This window comes from Monodon monoceros, unplaced genomic scaffold (genome assembly GCF_005190385.1).
Source record: "Monodon monoceros isolate NGI ecotype Baffin Bay Population unplaced genomic scaffold, NGI_Narwhal_1 Super_Scaffold_11, whole genome shotgun sequence".
NCBI lineage: Eukaryota > Metazoa > Chordata > Mammalia > Artiodactyla > Monodontidae > Monodon > Monodon monoceros.
In genome coordinates this window covers 131,352,969-131,371,875 of record NW_021703767.1, presented here as the reverse complement: position 1 = coordinate 131,371,875, position 18,907 = coordinate 131,352,969, and the positions used below count along the sequence as shown (strand labels likewise).

At 35.8% G+C, this 18,907-nt stretch overlaps 1 protein-coding gene across 4 annotated transcripts in view; it reads left to right on the top strand.

Annotated features, from left to right (window-relative positions):
* ATP2C1 (ATPase secretory pathway Ca2+ transporting 1) overlaps positions 1–18,907 on the top strand; it is a 101,589-nt gene that overhangs the window by 47,919 nt on the left and 34,763 nt on the right. For all 4 annotated transcript variants that reach the window (XM_029214066.1, XM_029214065.1, XM_029214067.1 and 1 more), the window contains 5 exons: positions 496–604; positions 11,747–11,902; positions 12,636–12,704; positions 13,692–13,767; positions 16,529–16,595. In XM_029214066.1, coding sequence (XP_029069899.1) covers positions 496–604; positions 11,747–11,902; positions 12,636–12,704; positions 13,692–13,767; positions 16,529–16,595 — 477 coding nt within the window. The remainder of the gene's footprint in view (positions 1–495; positions 605–11,746; positions 11,903–12,635; positions 12,705–13,691; positions 13,768–16,528; positions 16,596–18,907) is intronic.

Genomic DNA, 18,907 nt, shown 5'->3' with positions numbered 1-18,907 from the left:
CATTGTGGCCCAATATTTGTTTAAACATAAGGTAGAAACCATTAATCTGACATGAAAAATTCATGTCCTATTCAGTATAGCAAGTTGTACTATTAAAACTTTTGTTACTTCTAATTTTGAGATTCTTGAGACATGGATTTATTCAACAGATACTTCCTGTGTGTGACTATGTGCCAAGCACTGTTGTGGGTGTAGTGATGTATAATCAGACCCTGGTGATTGAGAAGGTTGCTACAGTTTTCGCATTTTACATTTGAGCAACTGGATAGCTTTTCCAGTGCTTTGTTTGTTTTTTTTTTTAAATTCATCTGAGCATCTTAATTATCAAGAGCACAAGAGTAAGTCTTTTCTTGGTTTCTGTATTTGACTTATCTCCTTAGAAGTGGTGATAATGCAATATATTTTCCCTCAAGCAAGCCTACTGGAAGGAATTTCTTCAAATAAGTGGCCTGGCTTGCTTTCTTCCTCTGTGGTTGTTTCTGTTTCATGTTACAGTGTGCGTGAAGGAAAATTGGAACATACACTTGCACGAGACTTGGTTCCAGGTGATACAGTTTGCCTTTCTGTTGGGGACAGAGTTCCTGCTGACTTGCGCTTGTTTGAGGTGAGTTTGATGTCTTAGTCTGTTTGAGCAGCTGTAACAAAATAACACATAAATGTACTTCTCACAGTCCCGGTGGCTGGAAGTCCAGGATCAAGGCACCAGCATGGTCGCATCCTGGGGAGGACCCTTTTTCTGGTTCATAGCTGGTGCCTTCTTGCTATGTCCTCACATGGTAGAAGGGGCTAGAGAATATATCCAGACCAAACTCTTAATTCAAAAAGTTACATGCACCTCTATGTTCATAGCAGCACTATTTACAATAGCCAAGACATAGAAACAACCTAAATGTCCACTGACAGAGGAATGGCTAAAGAAGATGTGGTACATATATACAATGGAATATTACTCAGCCATAAGGAGAATGAAATAATGCCATTTGCAGCAATGGACCTAGAGATTATCATGCTAAGTGAGTAAGTCAGAAAGAAAAAGACAAATATCATATGATATTACTTATATGTGGGATCTAAAAGAGGACACAAATGAACTTATCTACAAAACAGAAACAGACTCTCAGACATAGAGAAAAGGCTTGTGGTTGCCAAGGTGGGGGTGGGGGGTAGGGGAGGGATGGACTGGGAGTTTGGGGTTAGAAGACACAAACTATTATATATAGAATGGATAAACAACAGGGTCCTACTGTATAGCACAGAGAACTATATTCAGTATCCTGTAATAAACTATAATGGAAAACAATATGGAAAAATAATGTATATATATATGTATAACTGAATCGCTTTGTTGTACAGCAGAAATTAACACAACATTGTAAATCAACTATACTTCAATAAAAATAAAAAAATTAAAGAATAGTAACAGATGTATAACTAATTTAATAAAGAAAGGAAACAACTTTTCTAATCTAAAAGAAGGCAAACAATAAGAAAAGAACAGAAATAGGAACATAGAATAAATAGATGGGTCAAATAGAGAACAAATAGTAGGAAGAGCTATAGAACCCCACTGTATTAGTGCTTATTTTAATTGTAAATGGATTAAATATTCACTTAAAACACTGAGATTATCAAAGTGATATAAAAAGCAAATGCAATTTAAAACAGTGACATATCTAAACATTTTTTTCTGCTTAAAATATATCTGTTTTTTCCATAGAGTCTTTTGAGGTATCCATGTAGTAAATCAGCAGATCTTTATGGAAATGAGTGTTAGGCATTGTGGGAGACACAAAGATGGTATGATAGAGCTCTTGCCCTCAGAGAGCAGACTGTTGGTGTACACAAATCACCATAAGATCAGATAGAACTGCGTAAGTGAAAGAGAACTACAAAGAATGGAGTAGAAAATTTAGAGAAGGGAGAGGTTATTTCTGATTTGAGTGAACTGAGCATGCCTCAGACAACATTGCTCTGGTGGTCATAAACGAAGGGTAGTACTGAACAGAGATGCAGCAGCAGCAGTATGTAGATCCCTGTGAGTGTTCTGGTATGTGATTAGAGCTGCAGTATGTTAAAGATAGAAAACATATGGTAGAATCAGGGGGCCTTGGATATGAAGCTCCACTGCAGATTTTATTGGTTGGGATTTAGCTTTGAAGGTCATACCTAGCTGGCAATGATGTTACGTTTAATCCTGCCACCGTGTGTAGAATATGTTGAAGGGATGGAATAAGGCACCTAGTATCAGAGGCCCTCATAGCCCATGAGAATGCCAGTCTCATCTGTTATTGGAATTGACATGTACAGAGCTGTCATTCTTTGAATACCTAGTGTGTCCCAAAACATGAGCGTTCTCATGTGGAGGTTATGGAAAGCCTGAAGAACATTTGGAGTTATAAGTACAAGCTTCATTTAATCTTGAAATAAAGAAAGGTCTTTCTTCCAAATACTTAAAGTTTATCCTTAGAAAGATATCAGATTGCTTTAATTGTTGAGTGCAAATAACACAATACAGCAAGTATTGGGAATGTTAATTTTACTTTATTACCTTCTTTCTCCCCTTAGTAGGTCTTTTTGTATCTTTTTTACTCACTTCTTGTCCCTTCCTCCTATCCCTAATATTTGGTTAATGATAAGACCTTGAATTATTCTTCCTTAGAGATGTAGTAGGCCTGTCACTTGATATAAATCATCTTCCCCTCCCCCAAAGAACCCTAACTTGAATCCATGAAGTTTTTGTCACCGTTTATTCTGGAGTGCTTCTCTTCTAATTCAGAAGCAGACCTCCTCAGTGGGATAGTTAGAAGATGATTTTCCCATTGTTTGAACAATTTGAGCAGTATAACGACACAGAAACTTTAAAACACCATTTGACTTAGTAAAGTATTTAAGGGTTTCATTTAAACAAGGGTTAATTGAGAATTATCTCAGATAATTAAAATTAATTTCTCATATAGAAAAATATTTGTCAGAATATGGATTAGTACATATTTTATCCATTCAGCAAATATATATCGAAGACTTACTGTGAGTTTAATGAGAGGGATTTTTGACATTTTAAAGCTTGATGCTGTAAAAATTAGAAGTGTATGCTTTGTGGAGTAATTGATTAGTTTTGATTGTTTTCCCCCTACTTGTTAACTTTTCAGACACTTCATCAGCACGTTTTATTTGGCAGTGCTGTGCTTAGGTTGATTTTGTTCCAGTTAATCCACTTTACATATATAGTTGAACATCTTTAGTTTCTTCTGTCACTTCTCTCCCCTACCTGGTACCAGAGGCATGTTTTTGCAACTACTTTGATAGTAGATTGAGACAACAACATTCCTGAAAGAATTGAGCCTTTCCTGCTGCTTCTAGATTTAAATGTACTGACCGAAGACATAAGAAAGCTGATAAGGTGAAATTCTCTTCTGGACACAGGTTACTAACTTTTTGTAATTAAATTGGCTTATTGGAGTGTTGTTTGCTGAATTTGGTTGTGGTGAATGATTATGTAAGGCTAGCTGGTTATTTGATGTTCCTACATGAAACAAGCTCTTTGTTAGAGTATAAAGGAAACAAGACTCCTCAGTTATCCTTGGGATATTATTAATTTTTCACAAATAAAGCACATGGATTTCACTTTGGAAAAAGTAAGCATAGGACTTTTGCAATATAGTTCTTTTCGTGTGGACATGGCCCGTGGCCAAGGTTGTCACTTCAGCATTGTCATTGCTGCAACTCTAGGGTTCCTGTCATAATTTCAGTGGTTCAGACTTTGGCTGTAATTCTTGCGTGGGCCTGTAGTAGCATCTTGTCAGCAAGTTCAGTGACTCACTGCTATATAACTTTTATCCGGTATTTTCTGGCTGTGTCTTAAGTCAATTCAGGCTGCTGTGATAAAATACAATAGACTGGGTGGCTTAAACAACAGATGTTTATATCTTATGGTTCTGGGTGCTGGGAAGTCCACAGTCAGGGTCTGGCAGAATTGGGTTGTTGGTGAGGGCGCTCTTTTGTCTTGCAGTCTTTTTGCTATGTCTTCATATGGTAGAGAGAGTGATCCCTCTTCCTCTTACAAAGCCACTGATCCCATTATGTGGGCCTCATCCACATTACCTTCTTTAACTCTGATTACCTCCCAAGACCCTATCTCCAGTTATCATCAAATTACATTGGAGTTTAGGGCTTCAGCATGAATTTTGGGGGGACAGAATTCAGTCCATAGCAGGCTGAGTCTGTCTTTTGTAAAACCCTTTTTAAAGAAGATTAATATTGATAACTTAAGGATTTCTGTATTTGGTTTTCTTGCCTGAGTCAGTTTTCCATGGCCAAGGAATGAGCGAATATGTGTTGGTGGCAGTAACCTTACCAGCATAGGAACCTTAGAATTATTTGTGGAGCTGGGATAGTAAAACTTAGAGGAATGGAGCTATGGGCATGTTCTCCAGTTTTTTCCCTTAGGATTTTTATTTTAATTTTTTAGTAGTAGTTCAGAAGAGATACCTCTGGCTAGTTAATTGGGGGCAGCCAAGGGATTGGTCAGACAGTGACTTTAGATGAAGCAATATTATAGACTATACATATCTACATAACAGTACATTTTGCCTTTTTGGAAACATAACATATTTTCCATAATGTTCCAGGTAAAGTCTGTATCAGAATTTGAACAAAGAATTCTTTGTAAGAGAAAACAATGTAAGAGTCAGAGGAAAATTTCTTTTGGCTGTTGAAAATATTTTACCTCTTAGCTACAAGTTTTTAACTAAACACAAAATATTGCCTGAAATGTACCAAGATTTTCCTTCACTTGGAGTACTGAATGATTAATTCTATTGATACTTTCTTTTGTGGCTCATGTGTTAGTGTTATTAGCCCATATCATTCTTTGAAACTGTCTTCAAGATCTACACACAGGGTACAGTTGCCACTTTTTTTTTCAAACCCAATTTTTGTTTAAATGGGAATGTCTTAATTTTTCATTTTTGAAAGATAGTTTTGCTGGATATAGAATTCTCTTTGATTTTTTTTTAAGCACTTTAAATATGTTATTCTACGGCTTCTAGCTGCCATGGTTTCTGATAAGAAATGGGATGCTAATCTTATTGAGAATCCCTTGTACATGATAAGTTGCTTTGCTCTTGCTGTTTTCAAGATTCTGTCTTTGTCTTTCAGCAGTTTGGTTATAATTTCTCTCAGTGTAGATGTTTATGAGTTTATCCTGTTTGGAGTGTATTTGTCTTCTTTGATGTATAGATTCCTGTCTTTCATTAAATTTGGGAAGTTTTCATCCAATATTTCTTCAAATATTCTTTCTGCCCATTTCTAGTTTTTTTTTTCTTCTAGGACTCTTATAATGCTTAAATTGGTATGCATTTTACACTTTGTCTTCCCTGGTATATGTGGTAGCCCTTCCAAGCCTTTATTTCTTCAAAGAACTTCCACCTTAGTCTCTTCCTTTTCAGTCTTTTGGTTGTGTCTGCTGCGTGCCCTGTTCTGTGCTTTGCCTGCTAGTATATGTCTTTAATCTTTTGGCAGATACCTGGAAAGCTACTCTAGCTGGAGTCGGGATGTGAATTAAAGGTCAGCCTCTGCACCAGTCCTTCAGAGAACTGCCAGACAGGTCAAAACACACAACTATAGTATTTTAGGAGCAGGGTCCAGGAACAGAAGCTTCCATCCCCACAGCTATTGCTGCTTCTCTTGGGAATGGGGCGTAGCGGACAGGCAAATAAAAATGCCTTTTTCTTCTCAAGCATTTCCCTGGTTGCTTTTTTATTCCAGAGTTTATTCTGTTAGTTTTTGCCAGCTTATGATTTTTTAGTGGAGGGACCAGTTGTTTGAGTGCCGTGCTCCACTATTTTCTGTGATGTTACTCCTGAGTTGTAAGTTTTTATATTGACTTCAGTGTATTTTTTTGGCAGGTAAATTTGATAAATTGATTTACAGTATGTTGCTCCCTCCTTATTGTGATTTATCACTGAAACTTCACTTTTAAATTTCTGAATTATTAAACATATACATACTTGTAAAAAAGCAATTTACAAACATCTTAGGAAGTAGAGATTTAAAATTAGCTGTTGAAAGAAATTGACTAGAATGTTGGAAAAGGTGTATGTTGTATTTGTGGGATGTGGAAACATTCATATTCACTAAAAGCTATTTGATATAATCACTTGTGTTTGACTTTGGAAAAGATGTATTTTTCTTTAATAGTATCATACAGCTGAGAAAACCATTCCGTACTTAGAGCAATAGGAGTGCTGGTTCTCTAAGATTGTATAAGCGGAGCTCTGCTTAGTGTTTTGTTGTCTGATTTTTATAGTTCAGTGGTTAAAAACTATTGTGAGCTGAGCAATGCTATTCATTTTAAAATGCTGACGAGAAAGAACTCTTTTTTTCCTCAGTCACTAGAATTTAAAAAGACAATATGGGTGGGTTAGAAGTGAGACTTAGTGTCTTTGTTTTAAGAGTATCATTTTACATTGGTAGGAAAGGACTGTTGCAAAAATAGGTCCCCTTTTGAAATTTTGTTCCTTTTAATCTTACTGAAATATCCTATAAATCATTGTTAACCGAATTTAAATTTTTGCCTTTAAATTATTGACAACTTGATCAAGTTCAATCTGTACTCTTTTTTTTTCTTTTTAAATAAAAAGCACTGAATGTACACTTTGTGTTGCTGCACGTGGGCTTTCTCTAGTTGCGGTGGGCGGGGGGCTACTCTTTGTTGCGGTGCATGGGCCTCTCATTGCAATGGCTTCTCTTGTGGAGCATGGGCTCTAAGTGCGTGGGCTTCAGTAGTTGTGGCACACGGGCTTAGTTGCTCTGTGGCATGTGGGATCTTCTTGGACCAGGGATCGAACCTGTGTCCCCTGCATTGGCAGGCGGATTCTTAACCCCTGCACCACCAGGGAAGTCCCTGAATCCATACTCTTAAGTCAAGTTTGCAAGCATTTACCATGGGATAAAATTGATTTCATGTAACACTTGGTCAGTTGGGCTTTGATTAGTAAGCTAGAGCTCATGAAGAATTTTTAATTATATTTTCCTTCATTTGAATAAACAGTAAGAGGAATCTTAATTTTTGAGAGCATAAGTAAGAAATTTTATCATGATCAGGCAGTTGCAGATGAATATTTTGGAAGATTCATTTCTGGGGAAAGAAATCCATTTCTGATTTGCTTTTAATTCTGGACTAGAGGTGATTAACCTAGCAGCATACAGGATACTAAGATGTTCTTTAGTTTATGAACTTATTTGTAGTTACCAATTGTACCATAATAACTGTAATTTTTTTAAGCAGTCACTTTTTGCTTTCCAGGAAACCTTTGTGACTTTGGCATTTACCTTATTTCTGCCTAATGTTTTATAGGAATAATCCTGTGAGTTATTTTCAACCATTTAAATTCTGTAGGTGTTAAATATTCAGATTGTGGAATTATGTATGCATCTTGATTCTTATTTACATTCTGCTTTTTGAACTGTGTTGTGTCTTATTTACACCTCCGCCATAGTGCCTGAGGAAGAATGAAGAGAAACATAATCAGTTTCCTTATTAACAGCTTTTCTGAAGGTTTTATGTTTAAACTTGGATGGAAGGCATGGAGCTGGCTGATTCTTTGACTTAATTTTATCCTAACCTTTCTCTCATGAATGCAATGGATAAATGACTCTAATGTCTTTCTTCTCAGGTGAATTAAATTGTGACTTTGTTAAAGTGTAATAATTAGGCTTGCCTACTTTATTAAGGTACCACCCTTCCTAGAAATGACTTCCTTCCCCTTACTCTCTCAAAACTGCTTCCTGCGAAAACTTGCAGTCACCATTAGGAGAAACTAACTTGTCACTTAGAAAATAGTCTTGTTCAAGGGACAGTTGAGAGCTATGCTACAATGTATGATTTAGACAAATTTCATTAATAATGTGTTGTTAATTTTAACAGATTTATAATTATATAGGAAAAAAAGATAAGGACCCAAACAAAGCTCCCTTTCCTTCCACATTAGTTTGTATACTAACACAGGGCTGATTGTTGTTGTACAAAAAACTACATGCCTCTTTTCTGTAGAAAAACCTGATTTGAACAAAAATTCTTACTCTTAAATGGTTGTTGCCATGCTGAGGCTGACAGTGAAGAGCTGGGTCCCGGACAGAGTCAATAAAAGCCATGCTTCCCCCCTCTTTTTAAAAAGTCAGATTATATTTGTATTCCTTGACAACCACCTAATGTTAGTATTTATCCTTGTTTAAGATTTACATTTGAAGTAAAAATTCGTCAGTGGGAAAACATAAATTTCAGCTTTCTCACAGAGAAAGGAGTTCTATAGCTTGTATACAAGTATTTGTTTGTTTTTAAATATTAGCAGGTTTTTCTTACTAAGAGCTTAGAAAATTACAAGCAGTTCTGATTTTTGTAACAAGCATTAAAGAGGAACTTGCTAAACAAAATAAACTATTTGTTGACTTTTGTAATTTAGAAGAATAGGAGTTAATTTGTTAACGTTTGGGTTTCGTCTCCATAGCTTATGAGCTGTGTGATGTTGGGTGAGGCACTTAATCCTTCAGTATGTCTGTAAAATAGGGATAATACTACTAGTGCTTGCCTCATTGGAGTTGCTAGTAGCTAAGTAGCTGTTAGTAGATAACTTAGTGTAGGTGTGTAGCATGGTGCCTAGCAGATAGTGAGCAAGGAAGTGTCAACTGACTGCTTTTAGTATTAGCATCATCTTTGAAGAAAGATCTAACTTTTTTCTTACTTGGTAATAAATGTGTTAGTGTGAAAAATTATGTAAACCTAAGATTAATTTGGGAAGAAGAGTCAAATAACTGTGTTCTTTTAATAAAAAAAATTCATTGCTTTTGAACATGGCAGGTGTTTTTTTTTTGAATCTGTAGTTGTGGTGAAGTAATGAACGCAAATTTACCTGGCTTATCTTTGCATACATAATTATATAAAATGGGAATCCTTCTAAAGACTTCTAAAGACTGTCAGATCTGTGTTTTAAGGAATACTTTTCATAAGCCTATTTTGATACTAAAATCTATCACATTTACATGGTATTAAACTTTCAGGAAATGCTAACACAGTTTGGTCTCTCTGGAGTTGTATGATATAATTTATTTTTATTCTGAACATTCTTAAACTTTATGATCTAATGTTATAAACTTGATTATATTTGCAGTGTCATATGCCTGCCTAGCACAGGAACGCACCTAGCATGTTCCTGCCCCTACAGGCTTTGTACTTTGTGCTCCTTTTGCCTAGAATCCTTCCTCCCTGATTGTGGCCCAACCGTGGGGCCCTCACGCCAGTCAGGGCTCTGCAAAAGGGTCATCTGCTTTTGAGAGATGTTCTCTTTCTATCTAAATGTCACTCTCCATTCTTACCATTTTTTTTCCCTCACTATCAAGCATTATATTATCCACTCTTGTTTATTTTTTCAAATCAATTTCCCATTAGAATAAAAGCTGAGGGCAGCAGTAAACTTTGTTTACTGCTGATTCTCACTCTGTATGATATAGTACAGAACCTGGCATATTATAAGTATTAATAAATACTTTTAAAGTGAATGAATCAATGGCGTTGATCAAATCAAAAGTTTTATTATGTAGATGGGGAGAAAGAATTCATGAACTCAATTTTTAATAATTATTTTCTGTGAGTTATTTTAAGGTATTTATGGTCATAACAAAATAACCATTTAAATAGATGAGATTTATTCCCCTTCCCCACCCCACAAAAAAGAAAAAAACAGGATTTAAATTTAGAGTACTCGGTACGTAGTAGGAATTGTCAATCAGGAGGCCCAATTCAGAACACCAGCTCAGTTTATAATAGCAGTGAAACTGCACATTAAACTGCTCTGGGTTCATTTTCTTATCTTGTTTTCTTTCTAGGATCTAACCCAGTGCCTGGTACATAGTTAAGGTAGTCAGTAAATGTTGCTTAGGTGAGTGAATGAACCTATAAAATGAGTAAAATCATGAACTAGTTTCTAGTTTCCCAAAGAGCCTCCTAATGATCCTTGAACTAGAGCTTCTGGAATAAAATGGATCAAAGATGTTTGGAAAACACTCTTCTGTTGACTCTGAAACCTGAGTGCAACATCAGAATTACTTGGAGGGCTTGTAAATTGCAGTCTGTTAGGTTCACTCTCCCCACCTCCTTGTTTGCGGTAGGGCAGTGAATTTCTTAACAAGCTCTGAGGTGTTAGAGGTGATGCTGGTTCTGCTAAGACCACACTTCCACAACCCCTGCTGTATCTGTAATCCTGTTGAGGTGCCTCACGCTGGTGCATTGTAAGTTTTGAGAAGCACTATGGTAGGGGAAGCTGTTTAATTCTTAACACAGTGTTTCTAAAACTTCCTTGACCAGAGTACTCCTCCCTTGTATGTATGTGTATATATGTGTGTGTCGGTTTATCAATGATCATCCATCTATAACACTATACACAATGCCTATTAACATCCTTGGAACTGTTGTTCTGTGGGCCATACTTAGAAACAGAGCCAGGTCACATCTGCAGTATTTTCCACATATAAAATGATGATTTTTTTTTTTTCATGCTTGGGTAGGTGAATTCTTAATTGTGTTAGGAGTGCAGCCTTCAGTATTGAACCCCATTGCAGAGTTGGATGGTGATATGATATTCATGATCTGCATGGAAACATTTATATACATTTTTGATTCTTGCTGACATAAATCTAGAATAAATGTAGGGATGTATAGCAAGAACAATTTCATGAAAATTAAACCAAAATGATGAAATTATTTATTTCTCAGTACCTTTTATATCTTTCAGTCATATTTCTCTTCTGTTATAGTTGGTTTAAATCTGTCAAACCCATTTTCAGGACTTCAGGATATGGCAATATTAGGAAATAATTTTAGAAAACTCATGAGAGTCGAGTTTTCTCTAAATAAAGATTGTCTCAGCTAGTGTCTCCTTTTCCCTAGTAGTATTTGGAAGTTTAGGCTAATTTTGTCTCATGGTTCTGTCTACTTTGTATGTAGATTTTGTTGATTTAGCTTCGTTTTTTTTTTTGGCTGCATCGGGTCTTCGTTGCTGTGTGCGGGCTTTCTCTAGTTGCTGCGAGGGGGAGGGGTTACTCTTCTTGTGGTGCACAGGCTTCTCATTGAGGTGGCTTCTCTTGTTGCGGAGCACAGGCTCTAGGCGCATGGGCTTCAGTAGTTGTGGCTCACGGGCTCTAGAGCACAGCCTCAGTAGTTGTGGCACACTGGCCTAGTTGCTCCGTGGCATATGAGATCTTCCCGGACAAGGGCTTGAACCCATGTCCCTTGCATTGTCAGGCAGATTCTTAACCACTGTGCCACCAGGGAAGTCCCTAGCTTTTTTTTTTTTTTTTTTGCGGTACGCGGGCCTCTCACTGTTGTGGCCTCTCCCGTGGCGGAGCAGCAGGCTCCGGATGCGCAGGCTCAGCGGCCATGGCTCATGGGCCTAGCCGCTCCGCGGCATGTGGGATCTTCCCGGACGGGGGCATGAACCCGTGTCCCCTGCATCGGCAAGCGGACTCTCAACCACTGCGCCACCAGGGAAGCCCCCCCTAGCTTCGTTTTTAAATATGGTTGTACCTATTCCAGTCTACTGTCTTAAAGTAATGGATATGATAAAAGATTTGGTTAATTTATAGAAGGGAGGATATTTGTGGAAGGAGTGATGGTTACAGACTCCTTAGATGTTAAGTTTAGCAGAGAGAGTCTTCAAACTTGAACTTACTGGAGTGCTTTATGTTCCCCAAGGCTGTGGATCTTTCCATTGATGAGTCCAGCTTGACAGGAGAGACAACACCTTGTTCTAAGGTGACAGCTCCTCAGCCGGCTGCCACTAATGGAGATCTTGCATCCAGAAGTAACATTGCCTTCATGGGAACACTGGTCAGATGTGGCAAAGCAAAGGTAAATTTTCTTTCTCGTTTTCAAGATAGCAGTTCCTTTGTTTTCAGCCATTTCCTCAGTTCTTTTTTGGCTAGTTTTATGTGGAGCTTTTAAAAATATATGGCGAAGAAATGGCAGAATTGAACCTAATCCTTGGCAGATATTTGTGAGACTAAGGAGAAGCCGTGTCCCTGAGTTATAATACATCCATAGTTCTGCCAATTACCAGGTAATGGATCCTGTAAAAGCGTAGTCCTCAGTACCTGTTCTTTTCTTTTTTTTTGGCTTGTGGATATGTTCACCATTGGTTAAATAAAATTTCAATTTAGTTGATATGATACTGGCTATAATATTCAGACTACATATCACTCTCCTACTGATTGATTTCAAATATTTTATTTCCTGGATTTTAATATTACACAAATGTAAAAGGCATCATTCAATAGCATTTGAGAGGGAAACTACATTAAATGCCTCTACTGAGTATAAGAAAGGTTCAAATTTCAGAAATATTAACATAGACAAAAAAATGGGCCACAGAATTGAGTCAGTAATAAGTTTAATGAGATGTTTGTTTTCAAGGATCTGTAGTAACATCAAAAGTAAATTTGCTGAGGGAACCTTGGATAGATACGTATGTCAGACATCTTGACTGTGGGTGGCTTTGGAGAAAGGGAATGAAGGGGTTTTGTTCTTTGGTTGAGAGAGGTGATTCCATCTGAATGTAAATATGTTTTCTTGTTTTTCCCTTTAGGGTATTGTCATTGGAACAGGAGAAAATTCTGAATTTGGAGAGGTTTTTAAAATGATGCAGGCAGAGGAAGTGAGTAACAAACTTAGTTTGTTAATGATGTTTGAGTTTCAAATCCGAAATATTTTCCATTGTAAGTAGAGGAAAAGAGAATATTGGAGGATTATTTTGTTAATTTTGGAAGTAATATTTTATTCAGAATATTACTCAGTTGTCTGTGCTTAAAATCATAAGTGGAAAGCCTGTAATTGGAAGGGTTTGAATTAACACTTTAATATTTGAAATATTCTGATGTTTATTCATTGTTCATAGGAGAAGGTTTAGCCAGTTATTTATAAGGCTTATTATTTTTAGAAATTAGCTTTATCATATTAAATTTAAAGATTACTAAATAGTATATTTGTACTTTAGAACATGTCTTCTACCAAAATTCCCAACTTTACATAATTACAAGTATCTGGAGAAAAAAAGATTGCAAAGTGAAATAACTTGGAAAATACCCTTGTTGAAGGATATTGAAGATTAGTTCTCTCATTTAAAATATCTTCTTATATTTAAAAAAGAAGTTGCATTCTACAAATATCATTTTCTTCTCAAATTATCTGGATTTCTCAGGTAGCTTGCTAAGACTCCCATATGTGATGCAGTGTGTAAAACCGTCCCAAGCTTGGGGGTGAAGGGATCGCCAGAGCCCTGAAGGGAGCCAACAGGGTAAAAAGACTTGGGTTACAAGCATCTTTGTAAGGAGAAAGAGTAGCAAAATGAGGGGCAGCTGATGATAATGAAGTCCCGGGGAAACTGCTAGGGAGAATAGATTTTTCCTCAAAGAGGCATAGAGAGCACGGACCTTTTCAAATAAACGGGTTTTTAACAGTCTGGGCCTCACAGTTTTCTCAGTGAAGGAGCTAAAACTTACCTCAAGGGAGAGTCGTGTATGTCATGGGTGTGTTAAGCACGAGCATGTGTGTGTCAAACACTTAGAGTCCCTGGCACCTAGTAAAGCTCACTAAATTTAGGTAATTGGGTAATTGTGGTGACACTCTTCTCCAATTTGTCAAGGCACCAAAAACCCCTCTGCAGAAGAGCATGGACCTCTTAGGAAAACAACTTTCCTTTTACTCCTTTGGTATAATAGGTAAGAGAAGAGTGAGTATGTATATCTCCTATATTTACTTAGGTTTATTTTTTGAGTGGGAAGGGGGAGTTAGATCCATACATAGAAAAATTCCATTCATTCATTCATTTATTCGGCTACTATTACTTTTTTTAAACTATAAAACTAATCCCCAGCTGTTGTCCTTTTCTACAAAGATAAAATAGAACTCTGTAATTCCTGTAATCAAAGAGCATTTCTATAAACATTTTAGTATTTGTCTTTCTAGTCTTCAATAAAATATGATAGTATTGTGTTATGACTACTCTTCTAAAACAAATTTAAAGGTTGTATAGTATTCCATTGTGTGAATATGTGTGTGTATACATATATAAAAAGCCAGTGCTCTTTTAGACATTTGTGTAGGTTTTTAAAGTTTTAAAAAATTGTGTAAGTGATTCTTCAGTGCAGGTATCTTATTATAAACACCTCTCATTTCCTTAGGATAAATTCCTGAAAGTGAAATTATTGGGTCAAAGAGTATCTGTGTGATTTAAAAATTTTTGGCATGTTTTTAAAGGCTTTTGTTTCATATTGCCAAATAATATCCTCCATCAACAAGATAGAAGTCTCTCTTCCAGCACCCTTGCCAGCTTTTTTGTCACTAACTTAATAGATGAAGAAAAGTCTTCTCATCATTTTATTTCAAAATTCATTATTCGAGAAACAGAACACTTTGTCATATGTATGTTAGTCCTTTTTATTTTATGACCTGCTGGTTTATTTCTTTTGTCCCTCTTCTTTTGTGGCATAAGTCTTAGAATGGTCACAGCTCTTTGTATAATTAGGATATTAATCCTTTTGTTGTTTAAGTTACAAGTATTGTTTTCTCCTGATTTTTAAATTGCTTTTGAGGGCTGTATAATAAACTTGGTAGGGAGGGGAGAGATGTGTGTAATGAAACAGTCTCTTGCCTGAGATTCTTATCACCCTCCTGTTGATGATTAGTGCAGTTACGTTTCTGTCTGTGTTCTATTCATAAAGGCTCCCCCAACCCCATATGGGAGAATGTTTTTTGTTTATAGTTATTTAAACATCACTATACTACTTTAGTTTTTACTTTTGACACTTAATTTTTCTATTTTATTTAGAATTTATTTTAGTATAAGACTTAAGGTAGAGTTATTACTTTGTTACTCAAAAGTTAATTATCCTAGTACCATCAATTCCATAGTCCATTCTTAATTCACTGAGTTGACACAACATCTTTATCATAACATTAAACACATCAATTTTGGAGTCTTTTCTCTGTTTCTTTCTTTCTTTTTTTTTTTAAAGAGAAAAGTAAAATGTTTTCTGGAAAAGCAGAGCACATGCGGAAAGATGCATGGATGAACTCTGCGAGAGAGTCCTTCTCTGTTTAATTCTTCCATATGTTATTTTAATTTTTCCTGCTAGCTTTTAAGATAACAATGCAATTTTAAGACAACATTTCTGCTGTACAGTTTCAGTGAAATAACTTCTTAAATATTAATCCTCTTAAATGGTGTGTATGTTCTCATAGCTCCCTTCATTTGGTTATTGCTGTTTATTTTTTAGAATTTATAGTGAATTTGGTAAATTGAAGGGCAATTTAACCAATTAAATCTTTCCAGTTTATATTAACATTGTATCATTAAACAACGTCAAATTTAGTGATAAAAATTTTTCAACTTTATGGTTACCTGGTTTTAAATGCATTGGACATAATTTTTCTTGTTAGGATAGTGTATGGAATAGGAGAAGGATCAAGATCAAAATCAAGGGTCAGCAGACTTTTTGGTAAAGCACCAGATAGTAAATGTTTCAGCCTTTGGTTTGTACGTTCTGTGTTGGAAATACTCAACTTTGCCATCAGCACAAAAGCAACCACAGACAATTTACAAACAATGGGTGTGGCTGTGTTCCAACAAACTATTTACAAAAACACATAAGAGGGCCATAGATTGTATAGTTTGCTGGACTCTGGTATAATTCACTGGACAGATTTCTTTTATCAAGATAGTATTTGGGATGGGATCTGGATCATTATTTTGTAGTTGCAGAAAGATGAAGAAAACCTTGTTTTCAATATCCATATTGATCTAGAATACAGTCTCGAAGTTATTTTATTAAAACTCTGATACAGTGTTTTTCCTCACAAAACCAGTGGTACATCCCTTGCGCCCCCCCCTTCTTTTCAAAGATAAAGATTAAAGAAGAGAGTAAAGAATCAGCTGTTTGGTTTATGTTAATTCATTTTTAACTTTTAAACACTGTAAAGGTCATAATTTTTAAATGTTAATTGCAGTTTTGGCTGTCTTATAATGTCTTATATCATTCGTTGAGCCAAGTCCTAAGTACTCCTTGGTTTGTAGTACAAACTTAATGTGCAGTGTCTGGATATTGAGTTATGAGAAGTAAAGTTCCAGGGTTTATTTTTGCGAACCTCATAGTTAAGAGAAAACCTATATGTATATGCTGCCTTCTTTTTTTCCCCCTCTTATATTGGGAACTCTCAGATATTATTACTTTAAGGGATGGGTGGCAGCAGTGGCAACAAAAGGTAAAACTGTAGGTGTGTGCATGCATACACAGTTTTAACCTTAAGATTAATTTAATCTCACCTGCTTAATGGATTCTTGTAAAATCTTATAATTGTGATCTGATAAACTTTCCCTTTTATATCAAGGGACTTTTGCTGCCCTCAGCTTTCTGTTCTATCCCTTCTATGCCCAGGTGATTTTATATAAAAGGGAAAAATAGCTGTTTGATTCTGTTACAGGTATCATCATGTTGGTTGGCTGGTTACTAGGAAAAGATATCCTGGAAATGTTTACTATTAGTGTAAGGTAAGTTCTGATAGTTTGTTTATAATTTGAAGTCTCTTTTGCCTCTCTTATTTCTTTGTTAGTCATAGCTTATGTTCCATTATGGAGGTATTATACGAGCACATAAGAGTATATTAACTCTACTTAAATAGTTAAGAATTCATATGTTGAAATGAGCTCCAGGAAAATGAAAACCTATGTATATGCAGTGGAGAAACCCCACACTACATGTCTGGTACTATCAATCCAATATTGCTTTTTTATACTTATATAGACAATTAAGGATTGCCAAACTGAAAACTAGGAGCATGAGAGAGAAAGACCACAATATAGAAATTGAATAATCCATCTCAGAGGAAAACCAAATATGCAAGAATTGACGAAAAATTAAAAATAAACAGAAAGCCTTTATATTTTCAGAGATTTGTGAAGAAACTGCATTCATGATAGGCAGATTGCTGTAGAAAAGGATCACAGAACCAAAATATATTTTTTTAAGATATTAAGGTTATGATTGCTGAAATTAAAGATTCAGTTTAAAGGCTATGATATAAAGTCAAAGTGGTCTCCCCAAAAATAGAGTAAAAAGTCTAAAACAGAGAATGAGATCAAAGTGACAAAGAATAATTCAGTAAATGCCATATCTAAGTAATAGAAGATTTAAAAAGAGGTAAGAAGAAATTATACAAGAAATGAAGCGAGACATGAATCTTTATAGATTGAAAGGATTCTCCAAATGCCAAGCAGGACAATAAAACCTCCAACCCAGATACATCATTGTGAGACTAAAGAAAACAGGTCAGGTCATCTGTACAGGAAGGAAAATTAGACTGGTATCATACTTCTCATTAGCAACTACAATTTCCACCACAGGCTCTTTTTAGGCTCTACTAAGATTTTCAACTCATGAGACTTTCATAGGTCATACTTGGTACCTGTGTCCTGAGCACCACAGGGCAACGTCCTCTTCTGAGAGAGTTGCTACAGCAGTCCCTGTAGCAGTTCAGCTTACGTACAAGGAGATGAGATGACCATGTAAGGGCAGGAGCTGTCCTGGGTTAAAATACCTCATAATCCACAGGAGCCAGCATCTCTGGAAACGTACACTTTCCAGGATGCCTGCAAGAAACATGCCCAGTTATGAGAGTCACCACACTCAGGAAACCCAAAGCTGTAGCTTCCTGTAAGATAATTATAATTCTCCCAGTCCATGGATAATTTATCGGTCAGGAGATCCTTTTATCATAAGCAGTGTTGCCTAGCAACATAGTTGCTATACTGTCATCACTAAGGGAACAGAGCTAGAGATTTATTTAACTAAATACAGAAGGGAAAAAGGATTTTATTAAACCTTCATCCACAGCAACATTGGATTAAATTAGAAGACAGTGGGGCAGTACAATTAAAGTATGGGGGGAAATGATTTTAAATCTATAAATCTAGGTCTAGCCAAAGTATCAATTTAGGTAATTACAAATGTATAAGCAAGTAACCAAAAAATTTATCCCTTACCTATTCTTGTATGAATTCCAGCAAAACAAAGGTGAAAGAAAGGAAGATGATGTTGTGTAGGGTGTAAGAAAAAGTGGAACTCACCTAGTCCTCTAAGGAAAAGAAATCCTGGATGACAGCTTTGTAATAGGCCTAGCAAGTAATAGTTCAAGTTTCAGAATAAAAACCAATGGATTAAAAAAAAAGTCAAGTGGAGTGCAAGGAATAAGTAGGATGAATAAGAAGTTAAAAGGTATTTGTGATATAGTGAAGGACTATAGTTTTTCCTTGGAGGAGCAAAAATACAACTTGAAACTCTTGGCTTAAATATGTGTAAAGGAGCCTTGGGTTAAATATGAAATGAATTTAAAATGGGGCATGAATTTTATTAACCATTGGCATATTATTATCTATTGGACTCATGTTTTTGAGTATTTTTTTTTGGAGCAGTTCTGACTATTTGTGAAGATTAATACCTCATGACTTTTATTCCTACCTCAGGATCTTCCAAAGGACCAAACATTTAGGAATTTTTAAATAAAATAAAACTCATTCTATTTTGCAATAACCATATGGGTCTACTGTACATTTATATGTGCTAAAATACATGTGGGATCTTTAGTGAACTTATTTTTCCTGCGTGTTGAAACATCTTGGCTGTTTTATTCCCTTAGCAAGTATTTTAACAATTATTTCCACCTGTGCTAAAAATGAGTAAAACAATGAGAAAGCAGAAGGATAAGTAGCTTATAAGGCTACTCTAATAATAAATAAATCGTTATTATTCTGTTATCCTTTAATTTTCTTATTATGTTGCCCAAAGCATTACATTATCATTTTAA